Source organism: Balaenoptera musculus, chromosome X (genome assembly GCF_009873245.2).
Source record: "Balaenoptera musculus isolate JJ_BM4_2016_0621 chromosome X, mBalMus1.pri.v3, whole genome shotgun sequence".
Taxonomy (NCBI): domain Eukaryota; kingdom Metazoa; phylum Chordata; class Mammalia; order Artiodactyla; family Balaenopteridae; genus Balaenoptera; species Balaenoptera musculus.
Genome location: NC_045806.1, coordinates 2,160,028 through 2,181,462, shown reverse-complemented (window position 1 = coordinate 2,181,462; position 21,435 = coordinate 2,160,028). Strand labels below are relative to the sequence as shown.

Sequence of the window (21,435 nt, the reverse complement as noted above, 5' to 3'; positions counted from 1 at the left end):
TTCTGAAGTCCTGCAGCCTGAGAAGCCCATGAAACACAGATGAGCGCGTCAGAGTCAGGATGGCTGTTGACATTAACGTTTACTGTCAGCCTTTCCCGCACGATGGTAACAAAACAAAATAAGATATCGGGAACCAGCCTTGTGTGGACTGTGGCTGTTTCTGAATCGTGCAGAGCGTCCAACACACAGCAGTATATCAGTAGTGGTGGGACGGATGCCTCGCTTCATTAGATTGACCCAGTTGGTTTTTTTTTTTTTTAATATTTATTTATCTGGTTGCACTGGGTCTTAGTTGCGGCTCGCGGGCTCCTTGGTTGCAGCATGCGAACTCTTAGTTGTGGCGTGCATGTGGCATCTAGTTCCCTGACCAGATATCGAACCCGGGCCCCCTGTGCTGGGAGTGTGGAGTCTTAAGCACTGCACCACCAGGGAGGTCCCTGACCCCGTTTTTGCTTAGAGAGCTAGGTGGTCTTCACAGCGTGGACCACATAAGCCATCTGTTGTCAGAGGTGCAGTATTCTCTACACTTCCAGAGGGGCAAATTGACACCTGACGCAAGAATTGAGCGTGAGCTGAGTTGCAGCACCTTGAAGGCTGTCCAGTATGACAGCTGCTGGCCACATGAAAGACGCTCAAAGCCAGTCGCCCAGTCTCAGGAGCCGCTGTGAGCTTGTGGCCGCGGGTTGGACGGCACGGACGTAGACTGTTTCTGTCACCACAGAAAGTTCCACTGGGCTGTCTGGCTCCAAGCTGGTGCTTCTGAACTGGGGGCGATGTTGCCCCCAGTGGACACTTGGCAGCGTCTGGAGACATTATTGATTGTTACACCTGGGGGGATGGAGACCAGGGAAGCTGCTCCACACCCCACAGAGCCCAGCACGCCCCGCATCTAAGACTCATCCAGCCCCAGATGCCCGTAGGGTGAGGCTGAGAAACTCTGCATTGACATGAGAGACCCTGTCTGTCTGTCTGTCTGTCTATCAATCATCTATCCACCCACCTATCATTAATCTATTATATCTATGTACCATCTATCAAATCTATAAATCTTTCATCTATCCATATCTATCCATCATCTACCAGTCTACCTATTATCTATTTATCCATTATCTGTCTATATTTCTCTATCATTTATCCACCATCTCTATATTTCTCTATTATGTATGTATGTATCCATCTATTGCCTATCTCAATATATCCATTTATCCATTTATCATCTGTCTTCTATATCATGTATCCATCCATCCATCCATTTATCACCTTCTTCTATCTAGCTATCATCTGTCATCACTCTTATTTATCATCTACCACCTACTTATTATCTATCTTCTATCTATCGTCCATCCATCATCCATCTATCTATACCAGTGGTCTTCAACCAAGGGGATTCTGCTCCTCGGGGGACCACTTGACAATGTCTGGAGGCATTTGGGGTGTCACAAATGCAGGAGGGGGCGGGGGGGGCTACTGATGTGGTGGGTGGAGACCAGGGATCCTGGTCCACACCCCACAGTGCCCAGCACACGCCCTCCCCCCCCACCCCCAACCCCCAACCCCCGAATTATCTAACCCAGAGTGTCAATTACGCTGAGGTCAAGAAACATCTCCGTGCATTGTTGGTAACTTTGGGGGGTGCTATGACATCATCACATCCCACCCTGGATGCAGTACAGGGCTGTGACTTTTAACCTGCCCGCCTCGTGTTGTCAAAGTACAAAGACCAACCTTTGTGCTCCTGGGTAAAGAGTCACCAAGCGCGGTTCAAAGTCCCTCATATCTGCTCTCAGGGAGCCCAATGCAGGGCCAGGAATTCCAGGCGTTTCCTTGCGTTACCTTCGTTAGTGTTGGGGTTGCTGTGAGGGACTTCCTGTGTTTCTTGTTTCTTTCGTGATTATACATTTTGTATCTTTCTTAGGAGAGAGTGTAACTTAGTAATTAATCTGTAAATAGAAGAATTGTGGTTCTGAATGAAATATATGTTCTGCCCCAGGCGCTGTGAAATGGAATGTGGCTTGACCCAGCAACATTTTGAGGGCATTGCTTGTTTTTGTTTTTTTAAAATCTGTCTAGACTAGTGAACTCACAACTCTAACCCCTCCCACCCAGGGCTCAGCTGAATTGTGTCCAGTTTATTCAGCTGATCTTTGAAGTTAAAGATTCCAAGTTTTTTTAAAAAAATCCTCATAACTTTATCCAAAGGACACATTTTTGGGGGTAAATTCTGCTTATTAAGAGATAATTCACAAACCATAAAAGTCACCCTTTCAAAGTGTACAGTTCCACAATTCTAATTTTAATCAGAGTTAGCACACATTCTTTAAAAAACAGCTTCTAAAGGTTTTTTTTCCCCCTGTAAAACAGAAGTTTGTACTAGTTTGCAGCCGTAATTTCCAAAAGCCAACTTTGAAAAGGAGAACTGCAGGCTTGGGACGCATGATGTCATGTACTGTCGTTTATCAGCTTTTCTGATGTTACCTTAAGGGGGGGAAACCTCAAGGAAAAGAACTGGGTTTTACAATGATACATTCTTTCATTGTGGCGTAGTAATTATCTTGCAATAATTATATAATGTATGTTTATTGAATTGATCAATTTAACATAGATTTAACTATCATGTACCTAAAACATTTCTACAGCTCACAGATTTTAAAAATGAAGAAAATTATACATGGAAATGCATCCCTGTTCTTGGCCCCCATCTGCCTCCACCACCCCATCCCCTGCCGACTCCAGGTACCCAGCTTAGTATCTTGTATCTTTCTGCAGAAGTCCTTTCAGGGAGTTCCCTGGTGGTGCAGTGGTTAAGAATCCGCCTGCCAATGCAGGGGACACGGGTTCGAGCCCTGGTCCGGGAAGAGCCCACATGCCGCGGAGCAACTAAGCCCGTGCGCCACAGCTACTGAGCCTGCGCTCTAGAGCCCGTGAGCCGCAACTACCGAGCCCGCGGGCCACAACTACTGAAGCCTGCGCGCCTAGAGCCCGTGCTCCACAAGAGAAGCCACCTCAGTGAGAAGCCCGCGCACCGCAACAAAGCATAGCTCGCCACAATTAGAGAAAGTCCGTGCACAGCAACGAAGACCCAACGCAGCCATAAATAAATAAATTTATTTTTTTAAAAAAGTCTTTTCAACATAGAGAAGCACATATCACTATCAAGAGTGGACTGACATTTTCTTCACATACTGCCTTCTTTCAGCCTCAGAAATTATAGATCCTTTTTTCGATTGGTTCAAACATCTCCACACGAATTTCACTTGTCTAAACAGTTAAGGAGATAAAACCTTTGCCCCCGTTGGATGGAGGAGACAAGTGATTTCTGGCACCTTGCGGGCGGGGTTCCAGGCAAAGGGGGTGACTGCTGGTGACACTTGGGGTCCACTGGTGGTGGAAGGGTGTTGGACGGGACCCCCGGATCCCCCCGGGTGGCCAGGTGACACCGCTGCTGCTGAGGCTGCCTGCCGTGTCCCAGCCTCACCTGCGGGTCCGCTGAATCCTTCCCACCTCTGGGAGTGCTAGCGAATCGGGGCAGGTCACCCTCTGTCCGGCCCCCATCTTGCAGAATTGCTGCGTCAGAGGCCGCGGCACGCCGAGGCCGGGGGGGTGTGATCCTCAGGCAGACTCGGCTCTGAAGCGTGGTCCAGACCCCTCTGTAGCCCCTTGAGGGTCACTGGGTCTCTCAGAAGTCTCCCAGTTGCAGCCCTTAATATTATATACATCCTGTGTTAACCTCTGTACCTTAACCTGCTTCGACCATATAGAAATGTGAGGAAGAAGAGTGTTCCCTCGAAAGCCAACGCAGAGCTCAACCCACTGTCCCAGCAGGTGATACACAGGGCGTGTGTATTCTGCTCCCGCCGAGGGGGGCCTGGGTTGAAGCACATTTTCCGCCGCACCCTCTTTTCCCTGCGCCACGGGGAAGAGATGCCGTCCTTTCTTGGCAGCTCTGCTCCTGTGGAAGTTTTCCACCCATCACTGGCCTGTCGGCTGTCTTTTCTCCTGCATTTCAGGGAAGGTTGGGTCTCCTCCACCCTCACTCTCTCTCCCCTCTTGGCCGTGCCTGGTTCTGTTTTGTTAGCATCTGGGATACCCCAGTGAAAGGCACACTGAGCATCGTAACTTCAAGAGAGATCGCAGGTTACAAAGAAGTGGAGGATGCAGGGGGTGGGATGGCCGGTAAGGCAGGTCTTTCGTGAGAGATGGTTGGGTCAGCTCTTTCTTAGCCCACCTCCCTTCCTACCAGTGTAAACAGGTATTGAAAAATCGTCGTTATCATTGGGGTGTGATTATGCTCAGTATACAAGGGGCGGGTGCAGACCGTTTCAGGATGGGGTGGATACACACTAAGAACTCTTGCAGTTGGTTTCTTTGTGATCATGAGATGCTCCCCTGAAAAAGCTTTACCTCTAACAAACTTACGGTTACCGAAGGGGATAGTGGGTCGTGGGAGGGAGAGATAAATTAGGAGTTTGGGATTAACAGGTACACACTACTATATGTAAAATAGATAAACAACAAGGACCTACTGTAGAGCACAGGGAACTGTACTCAATATCTTGTAATAACCTATAATGGAAAAGAATCTGAAAAAGAATGTGTGTGTGTGTGTATATATATATATAAAACTGAATCGCTGTAAACTGAAACTAACACAACATTGTAAATTACCTATAGTTCCATTAAAAAGAATAGTTTTCTCTGGACTTCCCTGGTGGCCCAGTGGTTAAGAACCCGCCTTCCAGTGCAAGGGACGTGGGTTCGATCCTGGTTGGGGAACTAAGATCCCCCATGCCACAGAGCAACTAAGCCCGTGCGCCACAACTACTGAGCCCTCACGCCACAACTAGAGAGAGGCCCGCACGCCGCAGCGAAGGAGCCCGCTATATGCCACAACTAACACCTGACGCAGCCAAAAATAAAGTAACTAAAATAAATATTAGTAAGGCAATTATACTTCAATAAAGATGTTTAAAAAAAAATGTATCAAACAAAAAAAGGTTTCTCTCTATCAGACAGCTGTGGGAAGTGAGTTGAAATTAGTTGGCATCCGGATCCCAGGAGTCTTTGGGAGTGAGGTTTCTTGACGTCAGAAGCCGGGTGACGGGTGTATTTAATCCTCTTCCCAGCTCTCTGTGCTTTAAGGTTTGAAGGAATGGTTTGGACTGTCCTAAAGTTGCGTTGGCTGTTACTAAATGAAGATGGAGATTACAGGTAATTGTCAGGCAGATTGTGATGAAGTTTTATCTCCTCTTCGGGAAACAGGCTTACAAAGCCCATATCTATCTGTCATCTGTCTATCCTTCATCCATCTCTCCGTTCTTTCTATCTGTCCACGTATCTGTGTATCCGTTCCTTCCTGTTTTTTGTTTGTTTGTTTGTTTTTTGTTTTGTTTTTTTTTTTCTTTAAATTTTTATTTATTTATGGCTGTGTTGGGTCTTCGTTTCTGTGTGAAGGCTTTCTCTACTTGCGGCAAGTGGGGGCCACTCTTCATCGCGGTGCGCAGGCCTCTCATTATCGCGGCCTCTCTTGTTGCGGAGCACAGGCTCCAGATGCGCAGGCTCAGCAGTTGTGGCTCACGGGCCTAGTTGCTCCGCGGCATGTGGGATCCTCCCGGACCAGGGCTCGAACCCATGTCCCCTGCATTGGCAGGCAGATTCTCAACCACTGCGCCACCAGGGAAGCCCTCTTCCTGTTTTTGACAGGGGTGGGGGGGATACAGTCAGGTTAAGAAAAAGAAGGCAGGTGAGCTGGTACAATCGGTCCTTCTCTACCGATGCCTTTAGCAACGTGTCTCTGGTCAAATCTGGAATCTATGGATTTCGGACACGGGGCTTCTTGAAGATGGTCACGTGGGGCATAGGATCCTCTAGGGTGTAGGACAGACGCGATTTTTTAAAAGAAATTTTTATTATGAAATAGTTTAAGACGATTAATTTAGTAGTTGAAGACGCAGAAGTTGTACAATAGTCCACAGAGGGGTGTCCCCACGTGCCCTCCTCCGGGACCCCCAGTGATAACATCCTCCGTAAACAAAGGACGAAGTTAAAACCGAGAACTGGCTTTATAGGATCTCCCGAGTGGGCCTTCTTTGGGTAACAGTGGAGGTAATTGAAAGGCTTTCTGCACGAAATCTGAGCTTTGATTCTGGGTCCAGAAGGTGCTTATCCGTTGTAAGAAGGTAACACCCGGGAGGCCAGCCTGGGATCTTTGGGTAAAGAATGGATTAGAAGGGTGAAGTTGATACTTTTCATTGCTGGATTCGGCCCGCAAATGGGAAAGACAGGTCTTGACGTCTCAGACCCCCAAATCCATCCCCGCAGCCATGGCACCTCCTGTTCAGAATTGTTTCATCCCCAGCGTGGACCCAGAATGGAAAATGTGTGTGTGTGTCTGAGAATTGTTTTCATAATCGAATAACTGCCCCTCCCTTGCTGTGTGGATGAGACTTCATCCTGTTTATTGATTTATTGTTTGAAATTTTTATGGGAGTAGAGTTGATTTACAGCGTTGTGTTAGTTTCAGGTGTACAGCAAAGTGATTCAGTAATACATATACATACATCTTTTTTAGATTCTTTTCCCATATAGGCCATTACAGAGTATTGAGTAGAGTTCCCTGTGCTATAGAGTAGGATGTTATTAGTTATCTATTTTATATATAGTAGTGTGTATATGTCAATCCCAATCTCCCAATTTATCCCTCCCCCCAGACTTCATCCTATTTAGAGCAAACCCTTCAAAGCATGAACTCGGTCATTTTTAGGGAACCAGTACTATTTCTGAATCTCTGAAACAGGAAGAAAAGAAAAAGTGATTTCTCGTCAGGTTAAAAAATGGTTCAGTTCCCTAATTTTCAACAGAACACAGGAAATATGGTTTTTATGTACAGGACTCCCTTTGCACATTTAACCAATCTTTGCTAATTTCCACCTTGGTGGAATTTCTATCTTGATTCTGCTCCGCGGGTTGTTATAATGGTCCTGTTATTTCAAGTTGTCTTTTCCTTTATTTGTGAAATAAGTGTTCTCCTTCAACATGTCCTCAAAGGGTTTGTTTCTACCCCTTTCATCATCAAAGAGTGGATACGTCCTTTCTTGTGGAGTCTTTTTTCCTTAAAGCACAAGACGGAAGTGTGTAAGATAACGTCACTGCCGATGGTCTCCACGATGTAAAGTAATAAAAAAGCAGTGTGTTTCTTCAAGGTTAAATTTTGTCAGAGGTATCTAGAAAAAGATAGAAGGGTATTGCATATTTCATTTGATTGCTGCAGTCTCAAGGATAAAAAAAATAGTCATTGGGAAGCCAGATTTCTATGTCATAACAGTAAGCTTAATTATGTCCATTTTTCACAGGAGACATTGTGCATATGCACTTTTACAAAATCCTTTGTAAGAGGAGGAGTCTTCTCACTTCCAGTAATTAAAACATGAAATGCAAATGCAATTCATAAAAGGGAATGTGGAATTTGGCTGTCTTTCTGGTGAAACTTACTGTTTCAGAGTCTCCAAGAGAAATTCCCCTTTCTGGCGGGGGCGTGTGCCTGGTGAGGACAGCCAAGGGGCTTACCCCACCGGAGCAGAAACCCAGCAGTGTTTCCTTTGCCCAGAAAATGTTGTTGTTATTAGCTAGCTATCATCCTGTTCTCTCTTGGAGCAGATTCATGGTTTGCGTGCTTCTTTTGATAAGCTTTTGGAAAGTTCATCACTTTTCCAGAACAGACTGGCTTTTCTTTTTATGAATTCTAATTGTTTTCCTTGAGTGTGTCCTCATCAACTATCTGGACAAAGACAATTGAGTGTGGTGTCCTCAGTGTTGGCCTTTAAATTTCCCCAGATTTCCCAAACCACGTCAGTGTATCAAAAGACTTGAGCAGATCCCTGTTGGGGTATTTGAAAAATGTAAGTTTTCATTTCCAAACGTGTTCTCAAACAGGAAGATAAGTGAAAATCCTGTTGGGTTCTGTATGCAAAAACATGAACACATAGTATTAGGTGATTAAATAATAAGGATGCTGGAAGACTCCTTGCATTGCTTGGTTGAATTTGTACCCCTGGAGCTGCCATAACAAATTACCGCCAAACTGGGAAGCTTAAAACCATAGACATTCATCCTCTCTGAATCCTGGAGACCACACCTCTGAGGTCAAGGTGTCCCAGGGCCGTGCTCCCTCCAGAGGCTCCAGGGGAGGGTCCTTCCCGCCTCTTCCAGCTTCTGGGGGCTCCAGGCGTCCCTGGGCTTGTGGCTGCATCCCTCCCGTCTCTGCCTCTGTCTTCCCGGGGCTTCTCCTCTGTGTCTGTGTCTCTCCTCTTCTGTCTCTTGGAAGGACCCTGTCATTGGATGTAGGGCCACCCTCATCCAGGAGGACCTCAACTCAGACCCTTCACTTCATCACATCTGCAGAGACCCTGTTTCCAAATAAGCTCCCGTTCCCAGGTTCCAGGGTTAGGAATTGAATCTATCTCTTGGGGGACACAATTCAACCCTCAACTGGTGGGAGGAGAGTTAGAAAGACTGTGTGTAGGTGACCCAAACAGGACCAGGCCCACTGTGGGTCCCCTCACAGCACAGAGGTTGAGTAGGGGTCCAGATGAGCGGTGTCAGCTTTCTGGCATGTTAGTCCATTAGTGGATTTTTTTCTATAGAACATGCTGTGGGAAAAGGGGGGAGACCAGAGGGGGATGGAGGGTGAAATCAGAGGGAGTGGCCCCCCTATCATTTCTCTCATTACCCCTCTGACCCCCAGACCCCGAAATAAAACCCAGAGTGGTTTACATTTTCTCCTTTTGTAATTACCTGGCATTCCACGTTACTCTTTTTATTTATTTATTTATTTATTTATGGCTGTGTTGGGTCTTCGTTTCTGTGCGAGGGCTTTCTCTAGTTGCGGCAAGCGGGAGCCACTCTTCATCGCGATGCGCGGGCCTCTCACTATCGCGGCCTCTCTTGTTGCGGAGCACAGGCTCCAGACGCGCAGGCTCAGTAGTTGTGGCTCACGGGCCCAGTTGCTCCGCGGCATGTGGGATCTTCCCAGACCAGGGCTCGAACCCGTGTCCCCTGCATTGGCAGGCGGATTCTCAACCACTGCGCCACCAGGGAAGCCCCCACGTTACTCTTAACTGTCCTCATTCTGTATGGATTTTCCCCAAGTGTTTTCAGCTCCAGCAAACTTAAAATGATCCACACAAACTTAAATCCTAGTTTCTTTGATTTTCCCTCTACTTCATTTACATTATGGGTTTTCAAAGACAAAATAAGGCGGTCGCTTTTTTTACCTGGAGTCTGCAGGGCAAAGGCTTTCCCATGGTCCCTCTGTGACCTCCCTCCTCTCGGGACAGTTTGTGGGTTTGGGGCTGAGGAAGAGGGCAGGTCAGTCCCTGCTGACCATGCGAAATGCATTTTCTGCACTTTCCCGCACCTCACTCTGCAGTTCTTCCCCCCCTCCCCCCGTTGTGACTTCACAGTAAAGAGATACCTTGTGTTCAAGGTGACCCCTTTATTTATTTTTTAAATTTTTATTGGAGTGTAGTTGAGAAATAGTTTTTTTTTTCCCCGTTTTATTGAGATGTGTTTGACATATAACATTATATTAGTTTTGGGTGTGCAGCACAATGATGGGATATTCGTATATGTTGCAAAGTGGACACCACACTCTGTCTAGTTAACATTCATCACCTTACATAGTTACACATTTTTTTCTTGTGATGAGAACTTTTAAGATCTACTCTCTTAGCGGCTTTCAAGTAAACAATACAGTATAACTAACTGTAGTCACCATGCCATACTTGACATCCCCAGGACTTACTTATTTTGTAACTGTAACCTTGGACCTTTTAACCCCCTTCATCCATTTCCCCCATCGCTCACCCCTCACCTCTGGCGACCACCGTCGGCTCTGTTTCTATGAGTTTGCCTTTTTTTAGATTCCTCATGTATGTGAGATCATACAGTGTGTGTTTTTCTCTGTTGGCCTTATTTCACTTAGCATAATGCTCTCAAGGCTCATCCGTGATGTCCCAAGTGGCAGGATTTCCTTCGTTTTTTCATTTTATTGGAGTATAGTTGATTATCACACTGAGTGAAGTAAGTTAGACAAAGATCCTATGCTGTTAGTCATCTGTGGCATCTAATTTAAAATGATATAAATGAACTTACTTACAAAACGGAAACAGACTCACAGATTTCGAAAACAAACTTATGGTTACCAAAGGGGAAACGTGAGGGGGAGGGATAAATCAGGAACTTGGAATTAACATACACACACTACTATATATAAAATAGATAATTTCCTTCATTTTTACGCTGAAGAATATTCCATTTCGTCTCTTATTGGGCAGAGGTGGGTCATGTAACCATCCTTACCTGCAGCAAAGCTAAAAGACGGACTTTCCTACTTTCTAACGGGAGATACTGAGAGCTGGGGATGTATATTGGAGAGCTTGCCAGCACCAAGCAGGAAAAGCTGTTTGTCCTTTTTCTTTCTACTGCAATAACAACTTCATACCAGCACCATTGAATGTTGTTTTTGTCTTCAGTGCATTAAAGCCGATCAACTTAAAAATTACAGCGTGCTGGTTTCGTCTGCCTTCAACAAATGGTGTCCCTGTATCCTCCTGTAATCTGACTGTGGTGCTGAGGGACCTCCCCCATCTCTGAACCGCAGGCACTCTGCTTTGATTCTCAGTGTTTACAGCACACACAACTCAGAGCAAGCTTAAAAGATGTTGCGGGCAGAAATGTAAAAAAAAAACCTGTTGAGTCATAGCTGTGTTGTCTTTCTTTTCATCATTAGAATTTTAGGGTGTGGCGAGACAATTGATACATTTATGTAGTAATCTACCTGTTCTATCAGAGAGATGGAAACAATGAGTCCAAACGGGTTACTTTGTTTGCCTTGAGTTCATAGATCAAATCAAAGGCAGAACGTGCACTAAATGCCAGGCGAGTGTCCTCAGTTTCCACTCATGCGCCCTTTACCAAACGGAAACACCAGCATTCTCATGAAAACACCTGAACTGTATCAGTTCACTCTACTCAGAGCCCTTTCCCTACCTGCCTCTCTGTGTTGATCTGATTCCACAGAACTTTGTCAACACGACGCTGCCTCACTGTGATACAATTCTGTTTTTACTTCTGAATTATCTTTTGATGAGGATGTACTTTTAAAAAATGTATTGGGGCTCGTCGTTTGCTTCTTCTGGCACAGTTTCTTTCCTTCATGTTTGTACATCACTTTCTACTTCCGCAATAATAAAATATTCGCGATTGGGAACTTCCTTTAAAAGCCAAGGTGACTTATTAATGTCCCTCACCCCAGCTGCGTAAGCCAGTGGATGTACTTACTTATTTTGCAGCTTGAGAATTTTAATTTGTAGAAAATGCCCTCCCCGCAAATGTACTGCTTAGGTATAACTTTGTTTTCCTCTCCATGTTACCATGTGCCATAAATGGCATTCCCAACTCTATGAAAGAGGAGAAGGTGGCTTTATGGTTGTGTTGAAGGTCTTCTTCCTCTTCGAGCCATCCTTGAATTCTTTTTTTCCTGCTTTCTCATCATGTTGATTACCATTTTTCCAGCCAGGGAGCCCCAATTCATTGGCCGTTTTCCATACCTTCTTCCCCTGGGAGAGCCCTTCCTCTGCGTTATTTCTTCGGTAAACAGGGGCAGAAAGGACAGCCGTCTTGGATAAGCTTCCAGAGGTTCACACATACAGATGTCATTTTTCTGCCCCCAACTTTACCTTTTCTCTGGCCGTAGATAAAATTCCTTTGGATCTTTCATCTCAGAGGTCCTGTAAGTGATTGCCGGCCTGGGGGAGGGGTATCGGCTGGACCCCACCCCACAGTGAGGCTCAGGGGATGAGGAGGGGCTGGAGGGAGACGGAGGAGGAGGAGGAGGAAGAGACATTGGGTTGACAGTGTCACAGCACGGTACAAAAGAGGGTTTGATTTCCTTTCATATTTATACTGTTGATTTCCTTTCATGTTTGTAGTGGTTGCACTTTTAAAATTTTTCTCTCTGTTAGTATCTGCATCACTTGATTCTAACCCTTGGCAAGTTTTAACAGAAACACTAAGTGCGTTTAGCTGGCATTAATGGGTTAAAGGAAGAAGCTTGTGAGCAGGGCTGTATTACAATTAGCCTTTTTTTTTTTTTTTGACAGGACGGTGGCAATCACCAACACATGTACTACAGTTTTGAGTTTATTAGCCTCTCATACAGTGCTTCGTGGGATAAATAGGAACCTGGCAGGGATACTCACAAGTTTTTTCATGGAAAGAGTTATCTTCTGATTTTTTTTTTTTAAATCCAATTTTTTAAATTGAAGTAGAGTTAATTCACAATGTTGTGTTAGCTTCAGGGGCACAGCAAAGTGATTCGGTTATATATATGCGTATCTATTCTTCTTCAGATTCTTTCCTATTATAGGTTATTATAAGATGTTGAGTAGACTTCCCCGTGCTATACAGTAGGTCCTTGTTGTTCACCTGTTTTATATATCGTAGTGTGTATCTGCTAATCCCAAACTCCTAATTTATCTCTCCCCACCCCCTGCTCTCCCCTCTGGTAACCGTAAGTTTATTTTCTCTGTCTTGTCTTGATTTAGACAACCTGAAGAAAAAGACACATTGAAGGAAAGTATCTAGCCACCTTTTCCGTTCTGCCTTTCCCTGTGTGTGTGTTTTCTCTGGGATGACTCACTTGCAGAAAGGATGGCCCGTCGCCCCTATTAAAGAACAGTTTGGGGGCAAGCGACCCTGTGTGTGTATCAATGCAACTGACCGTTGCAGACAGGCGCCTGTGCCCCAGCCCGCGCTCCAGGTGCATCGCCCGGTGCTGCGTTGCCCGAGCCGCCGGGGCGCTGGTCTCCCGTGCTGGGGGCCGTGGGCGCTGACGCCGCCTCTCCCCGCCGCAGGTACAGGGACGTTCGGCCGCGTGCAGCTGGTCCGCGAGAAGAAGAGCACCCGCTGCTTCGCCCTGAAGGTCATGCGCATCCCGGATGTCATCCGCCTGAAGCAGGAGCAGCACGTGCACAACGAGAAGTCCGTGCTGAAGGAAGTCAGCCACGCCTTCCTGGTCAAGCTGTGAGTGGTGCCTCCTTCATCTGCCTCGCCCCCCCCCAGCCCCCCCCCCCACCGCCTCTCCCACCTCACCCGCACCTGCCTCTCCCACCTCACCCGCACCTGCCTTTCTTCTGCGATACACCTGCCTGTACACAGAGACAGGCGCCTCCACCCTGCTCCTGGAGCATCTTGCATGTGCCCCAGGGCAGGGAGATAACACCTGTCAACTCACAGCCACTGGAGCAATGTCCCCAGGGCCCGAAACAGCATGCCACTCAGAGCAGGGACAGGTGGCATGTTTGGGGGGTGACAGAAGGGAAGCAGCTGACTTCTTGTCTTACTTTCCTTTTATGAAGCTCAAAGGCCGTGTTGGGCCCGCGTGGACGGGTCAGTAGAGGCTCATGCTGTTGGGTCATTAAAATCGAAACACAAAAAAGCCAGCGGGGTGCAGCAGAGTCACCTCCCCTCCCCGTTCAGGTCTGAGTCTCCTCTTCGCTGGGAAGTGGTGGGAAGATGGGTAGAAATCTCATGCGTGTACATCTTCTTCTGGAAAGAAGAAAAGCTTCTACTTCTGGTGTCTCTTCTAGAAACTGAAATAGTGATTCTGGGTAAAGACTTCAGTTCGGTAGGGTTTTCAGTACACATTTTATAAAGGAGATGTGGAGTCCTTTATCTGTTGCCAAGTCATTCTCACGTGATTTAGGAGAACGGTCTTGGGCTTTTACCAAATACAGGAAGTCTCAAGCCAGAACCCCAGGGTGTGTCCCCGAGGGTGCTTTGTGTCTGAGTTTTCCCAGGAAGACGGGGCACCTGGCCGCTGGGTTCCGGTTTGCTCTGGAAACCGAGTGGCGTGATCTGTTATGTGTCTGCAGTGAAATTAGGAGAACACGGAAGAAAAGCAGATGGAATTGATGGTGAAAACGAAAAGTGTGAGACACTGGTGTTGAGAAGACACAAGTTTGGAGAAGAGGGGAGAAGCCAGTGGGAGAGGCGCTTTCCAGGGCTGTGCGTGGGCGGTGGGCGTGTCGCCGAGGGGCTGGCGGGGACGCTGAGTTCACCTCATCGCATATTTTCTGGGATCAGGCACGTCCCCCTGGAAACATTAGGGTGATCCTATAGGGAATCTCGGGGGATGGCTTCCAATTCTGGGAACTCCACCTTGTTGTGGGTTGAATTATGTGTCGTTCTCCCCCCCTCCGCCCCCCCCTGCAAAAGATACGTTGATGCCCTGACCCCCAGTACCTGTGAATGTGACCTTATTTGGAAGTTGGGTCTTTCTTTGTAGGTGTAATCAAGATGTAGGTCGAGGTCCTATAGGAGTAAGGTGGGTTCTCCATCCGATGTGATGGGTGTCCTTGTAACAAGCGGAGAAGACACACAAAGGCACACAGAGAGGAGAAGGCCACGTGAAGACAGGGGTGGAGATTGGGAGTGATGTGGCCACAAGCCGAGGAACCCCAGGGATTGCTGGCAACCACCAGAAGCTGTAGAAGAAGCTAGGATGGATCCTTCCCTGGAGATTCTAGAAGGAACCACCCCCACCAACACCCTGATCTTGGACTTCTAGCCTCCAGAACTACGAGAGGATGCATTTCTGTTGTTTAAGCCACCCAGTTTGTGGTCTTTTGTTATGGCAGCCCCAGCAAAGTAACACACACCCCGTCGTCTCCTGGAGTGGGGACCAGCCTAGGTGATGGGCTCTGGAGATGCTTTCTAACTACGTCAGAGGAGTCCCCAGGATAGAATCCTTGAGCTTTGGGAAGTTAAAAGGGAATAGGGAAAAGGAGGAGCATGAAAAACAGAGCTTTAGTCAGATAACTCCGCTTCCTTTACTCTGACAGCTAATCAGGCGGTTTCCTCATCAGGTAGGGTAGATTGCCGAGTCCAGAGGGACACAGATTCTGTATTCCGATGTTCCTTGCTTTTGGATAAGTACCTAAATTGTTTCCATCACAAAGGCTTAAGCCCTAGTTTCAGTGGGATGGAATTTGACCCCAGGTTATCTAAATCGGGTTTTCTCTTTTAAAGAGTGTGATCTCTCTGCACTGTGGTAGCTCCACAATCTGACAGGCTCTTTGCTACCTTGATATTCCTGTTGCCATACAGCCCACTGGGTGCAGGCACACCTGAATGTGGTCTTTTTATATGTCAGATCCAGCTGTGCTGTGGCCAAGAGGCAGGAATTTTTCCTGGTCCTTTAGTCCACAAAGCTGTCCCTCTGCGTGTCTGTGTCCTGGCCTCGTCTTCCTATAAGGACCCCAGTCCTACGGGATCAGGACCCACCCTAGTGACCTCATTTCACCTTTATCCCCTTTTTAAAGACGCCATCTCTAAATCCAGCCACATGCTGAGGTCCTGGGGGTTAGGACTTCAGCATATAGATTTTGGGGTGGACACTACTACTTAGTGACCAGCTAAGTGCAGGTCTTTCAGTGCACGGGGGTCTTATTATAAAGTACTTATAGCCTTTGGAAGTTTTCTGTGCGTTGTCACTTGAGGGACCCGGCGGTGTTTGAAAACCGGGATTAAATTGATCCAGGGTCAGCAGACTGTAGAGGTGCCCCACACGTAACAGGGGGAGAGCGCTGTATCTCTGACCAGCCCCGTGAACGGGGGGAGTAGGGTGCCCAGGGCCACTGGATAGAGCACCAGATTTAGTGGGAAGAGACCACGAGGGAAGCAGGTATCGAATCCCCCCAGCTGTGCAGTTTCTCTTGGAAGTGAGTTGCTTCTCCCAACATCTGCCTCTCATACTATCCAGAAGCGTTGAGTGAGTCATACTTGCATTCACATGAAGCCACGTGGAATACCGATGATCCCGGGTATCACGCGGAACAAAGACTCAAGTTTCAACTTCCACCTGAACGATTTGGCAAGTTCGCCCACGGTGTTTTCAACGTTCGGTATTTGAAGTGCTACTGGTTGCGTTTTTGAAAGTCGGCCAGGACGTTCATTGCATACACATCAGAGAATGCATTCTGTTCTGGGATAAAGCCATCCTGAAGGCCAGTTCAACCAGCGTAGAGATAATTTTAGAAGAGCTGACAAACTCAGTGTAGAAGGATTGTGACACAGTCAAGATTTCCCGGGGAGGAAGGCTTGTGTCCTGCCCCTAGACCATGACCCTGTGTCTGCTCCCCGCCCTCTGTGCGTACAGAAATTGCTGGCATCTTAGAGTTGGTGGGATCCAAGACAGGGGTTCTCACCTGGGCACCACGGACATTGGGGACAGGAAATTCTTTGTGGCGGCGGCTCTTCTGTGCAGTAGAGGAGGTTTAACAGCATCCCTGGTATCTACCCACTCAATGCCAGGAGCACTCCCTCCCTGGTGTGATGACAGAAAATGTCCCAGGGAGTGAAATAGTCCTGATTACAGACCACTGCCTAGATAGATAGACAAGATAGATAGATAGATAGATAGATAGATAGATAGATAGATAGATAGATAGATAGATAGATAGATAGAATGCATGGATGGATAGATGGAAGGAAGAAAGGAAGACAGGATGAATAGGCAGGTGATATAGAAATAGATAGTGAGACAAATAGATTGATAGGTATTATGGATGGATGAGTGGATGGATGGGTGGATAGACAGATGGTAGACAGATAGATTAGATAGGTTGACGGATGGATGGATGGGTGGAATGACGGATGGCTGGTTGGTTGATAACGCCTGTGACAGAGGCACACATGGAGATTAGGTGGGTGTGGGTCCATTCTCACTTTCCCATCCCAGCCCCTGCACGTGGAGTTCCATCATTTAGCCTTGGTGATGAACCTTTGGACTCAGTGACAGTCCCAGTGCCATGTCACTCATCGTGCAGTAGAAGACCCAGCTAGCCAGCCGGGTTCCACTGGCTTTCCCCTACAGGTCTGGGTATGAAAGAACTCAAGAGGTCCATCACCCATGGGGCACATCCTTCTCATTATTGGCGAAATGACAGCTTGGATCTCCATGTAGAGGAACTTGGGTCTTAGTCTGGAGAGGACGAGCCCATAGCCTAAGGGAAAGTCTTTCTCCTGCCCACAGACTTGAGTCTGGTGTGCATCTCCGTTGGCACAGGGACAGGTAGTTAGTAAAACTGTTCCTTGGCTCTTCTGACAGTTCAGGAGGAAAGAACACCCTGTTCTGAGTTCCCTGGACCCCTCTGCACTTGAGTTTCAGAAGCAAAAGTCCAGAAATAGCTCTCCTTCCTCTTTCGGCATCGCCTGCAAGGAACAGCTGTGACAGAAGGAGCACAGCCACTTCCCAATTCCTCATTCTGTTGTTTGTTCAAACGTAATGACATGTCCAGTTTGCATTTTGGGGGGTGGGGCAAGGTGGACGCTTATAACAGGGAGGTTTGGATTCTCCTGATGGAGGGAAACTGAAGTTCCCGATGAGGCTCTGGGAGATCCCAGCGTGGTTGGCAAGGACGGAATCGTCAGCCCTTCGGGGCGGGAGGTCCTAAGCCGCACAGGATGCTGCAGCAGAATCTCGCAGGAGGAGAAGGCACTTGTTGGCTGACAGGTGGGGGGAATTCTTGGTGCAGGGGCCACGGGTCAGCCAAGAGGCTGGGACATGGGGAGGAATCGGAGTCCAGCGTGGACGCAAGGCTGGACTTGGGTGGGAGCTCCAGCATTGATGCTGGTGTGTAACTCAGGAGGAGGAGATGGGAACGGGCCCCCAGGGCACCTCTGGGGAGGTTAGATGGACACATTGCGCCCCGGGTACCTCGGAGGGTGTGCTTCCCTGTGCGTTCAGCTGGGGACTGGGGTGCGAGGACAGAGCACGAGGTCACCCCCTCGCCACCTTCCACAGCGGTGTACTGGCCTGGCACACACCTGGGAAGTTGGACGGGAGAGAGAGCGTTCCAGGTGGGGCAATTTCCAGGGAGCCGTCTCGGAAGAGAGAGTGAGCGAGCGGTCGTCCTTGGGAAGACATCAGATGGAGCCACTGAGTGTTGGGACCCCTGGGGACCACAACAGGGGGACCCTGGGGTGGGGGACAGCGAAACAAGCTCAGGTCACCTCGGCAGGGCGGGCGGGGGGCGCTGGTTACCATGGAGCCGGTTCGGAAAGTGGAAGGGATGTTCCAGAACCTCAGATTGTGCGGGGCGATGGGGCTCAAGAAAGGGTGACATGAGTGGCTTTCCATTTTCTCCTTTTAATGGCAGAAGTCCAGCTTTACTGCAGCATCTGGAGAAATAGTGACCAACTTTAAAGTTAGGTGTCTCCAGCTAAATGAGGCTGACTTTTAAGTTAATTAAAATGCCATAGGGGAGGTGCCCACTGCAGACTTTGCAAATAAAAAACAGTAATCAAAGGTGGAAAGTGCCTCTCTGAGCTGAGAGCTGACGTCTCTGCCGCTGTGTTCCTAGTCATTCTCAACGACGGCCACTTTTTTTTTTTTTTTCTGTTTATGGAATAATTGATTAATATGTTCTCTCGAATACATTTTTTCAATTTTAATTTTTTAATCGTGGTAAAATGTACCTCACATAAAATTTACCATCTTGACCTTTATTTTTTTTAATGTCTTTATTGGAGTATAATTGCTTTACAATGGTGGGTTAGTTTCTGCTTTATAACAAAGTGAATCAGCTATACATATACATACGTCCCCATATCTCCTCCCTCTTGCGTCTCCCTCTCTCCCACCCTCCCTATCCCACCCCTCTAGGTAGACACAAAGCACTGAACTGATCTCCCTTTGCTATGCGGCTGCTTCCCACTATCTATTTTACATTTGGTAGTGTATATATGTCCATGCCACTCTCTCACTTTGTCCCAGCTTACCCTTCCCCCTCCCCGTGTCCTCAAGTCCATTCTCTAGTAGGTCTGTGTCTTTATTCCCGTCCTGCCCCTAGGTTCTTCATGACATTTTTTTTTTTTGTATTCCATATATATGTGTTAGCATATGGTATTTGTTCTTCTCTTTCTGACTTACTTCACTCTGTATGACAGACTCTAGGTCCATCCACCTCACTACAAATAACTCAATTTCATTTCTTTTTATGGCTGAGTAATATTCCATTGTATATATGTGCCACATCTTCTTTATCCATTCATCTGCCATCTTGACCATTTTTAAGTGTATAATTCAGTGACATTAAGTCCATCCACATTGTGCAACCATCCCAACCATCATCTTCAGAACCTTTTCATCTTGCAAATTTGGAACTCATGGCGCCCATGAAACACTGCGTGCCCCTCCCCCTCCCCCAGCCCCACCATCTACTTTCTGATGCGTGTGACAACTTTAGGGACCTCCTCTGAGTGGAGTCACACACTGTGTGTCCTTTTGGGTCTGGCTTCTCTCACTGAGCATCACGTTCTCAAGGTTCATCCACATTGTAGCCTGTATCACGATTTCCTTCCTTTTTCATGGCTGAGTAATATTCCGTTGTGTGACTGGAACACATTTGTTTATATCCATCATCCATCCATGGGCACTTGGGTTGCTTCCACCTCTTGGCTGTTGTAATGCTGCTGTGAACACAGGTGTACAGACGTCTGAGTCCCTGCTTCAACTCCTTGAGTGCATTTTCGACATCTCATTCTCTTTCCTGCCCGTGGAGAGTGCTTAAGCATTTTCTCTTCCCTTCTCTGCTTTTCTTTTTTTTTTTTTTTCCTCAGCTTGCCTCATTCCCTTTTCTTTCTTCCTTTGTCCCTCCGTCATCACCAGGTCACCATGTTGACAGTTTGGTATGATGCCTACTGTCCTTCTCCCTGTGCTTAAAGAGCTCCGAGCGTGCGTGCACACACACACACAGAGTGTGGCATCCTTACAGCATATTGTACACATTTTTTTTGCCTCTCACTGTTTTTAACTCTGCTTCATAGAGATCCCTCCTGGGCATTTTGGGTGGACGCGTTCCAGGAGGCAGGGCAAGGGTGAGGGCGTACAGAAAGGGAGGGAGGTCTCTTAGCTTTTCCTTGAAGAGAAGCTGGGCCATGCAAGGTAGAGGTGGGAGGACCAGGGAGCGGACGTGGTATAGGGGATGGACGTGCGTGATTGTGTGCACGTGCGTGATTGTGTGCACGTGCGTGATTGTGTGCACGTGCGTGATTGTGTGCACGTGCTCCCGAAATCATGCACTGTGGTCACGCTTGCTGCACACTAAACACTCTAGACGTCTAAGCTCAGCTTCTCACTCACACCTGCTCCTTCCGAGCTAGACTCATCCACCCAACGGGCGCCTGGTCCCTTCTGCCCAGATGTCTCTGCAGGCAGTTCAGGGTCCTCCTGTTGGAAAGGAATTCTTGAGCTTCCTCTTTGCCCCACACCTCCAATCAGTTCCTCCTTTGGACTCCCCCCCAAATGGCCCTTCCAGCTCCTGGGTCCCCCCCCCCCCCCCCCGGGGACTGTTTTTGATTTCTTTTTCTTTGCTTCCGTGTTCACTCTAACCAGGGCTTCTGCCCTTTTCTCTTCCTTTTTTTTTTTTTTAATTCTTTGAACTATATTGATTTACAATATTGTGCTCGTTTCATGTGTACAGCAAAGTGATTCAGTTTTATATATTTATATAAAACTTTTTCCTATTCTTTTCCATTATAGATTATTATAAGATATTGAGTACAGTTCCCTGTGCTGTACAGTAGGTCCTTCTTGGTTATTTTATATATAGTAGTGTGTATATGTTGATCCCAAACCCCTAGTTTTTAATCCCTCCCCCCGCTTCCCCTGTGGTAACCATAAGTTTGTTTTCTGTGTCTGTGAGTCTATTTCTGTTGTGTAATTGAGTTCGTTTGTATCATATTTTAGATTCTGCATATAAGTGATGTCATATGGTATTTGTCTTTCTCTTTCTGGCTTACTTCACTCAATATGATCATCTCTAGGTCCACCCATGCTTCTGTGTCTGTGAGTCTGTTTCTGTTTTGTATATAGATTCATTTCTATTACTTTTTAGATTTCACATATGAGGGATATTGTATAATGTTTGTCTTTCTCTGTCTGACTGACTTCACATAGTATGATCATCCCCAGGTCCATCCATGCTGCTGCAGGTGGCATTGTTTTGTTCTTTTTCATGGCTCAGTGGTATTCCATTGTGTATATGTGTACCACATCTTCTTTATCCATTCCTCTGTCGATGGACACTTCGGTTGCTTCCATGTCTTGGCTGTTGTAAATAGTGCTGCTGTGAACACAGGGGTGCATGTATCTTTTCGAGTTGGAGTTTTCGTCTTTTCCAGGCCTGCCCTTTCCTCTTCTAAATCACATCTCCAAAGTCCGTCCGCCTTGGTTCCTCTGGGTCCCCTCTCTTTCATCTCAGCCACCTCCCCAGGGCTCATCCACTCTTGATTGGAGACTGGGACTTCTTTCTGACATGAAAACCCAACTGTCATCCTTTGCTTTCTCGTCCCATCAGTGACTTTCCTTCCTGC

The 21,435-nt window shown here is 47.2% G+C and overlaps 1 protein-coding gene across 2 annotated transcripts in view; it reads left to right on the top strand.

Moving 5' to 3' along the window:
- PRKX (protein kinase X-linked) overlaps window positions 1-21,435 on the top strand; it is an 88,369-nt gene that overhangs the window by 19,949 nt on the left and 46,985 nt on the right. For both annotated transcript variants that reach the window (XM_036839718.1, XM_036839717.1), the window contains exon 2: window positions 12,912-13,080. In XM_036839718.1, coding sequence (XP_036695613.1) covers window positions 12,912-13,080 — 169 coding nt within the window. The remainder of the gene's footprint in view (window positions 1-12,911; window positions 13,081-21,435) is intronic.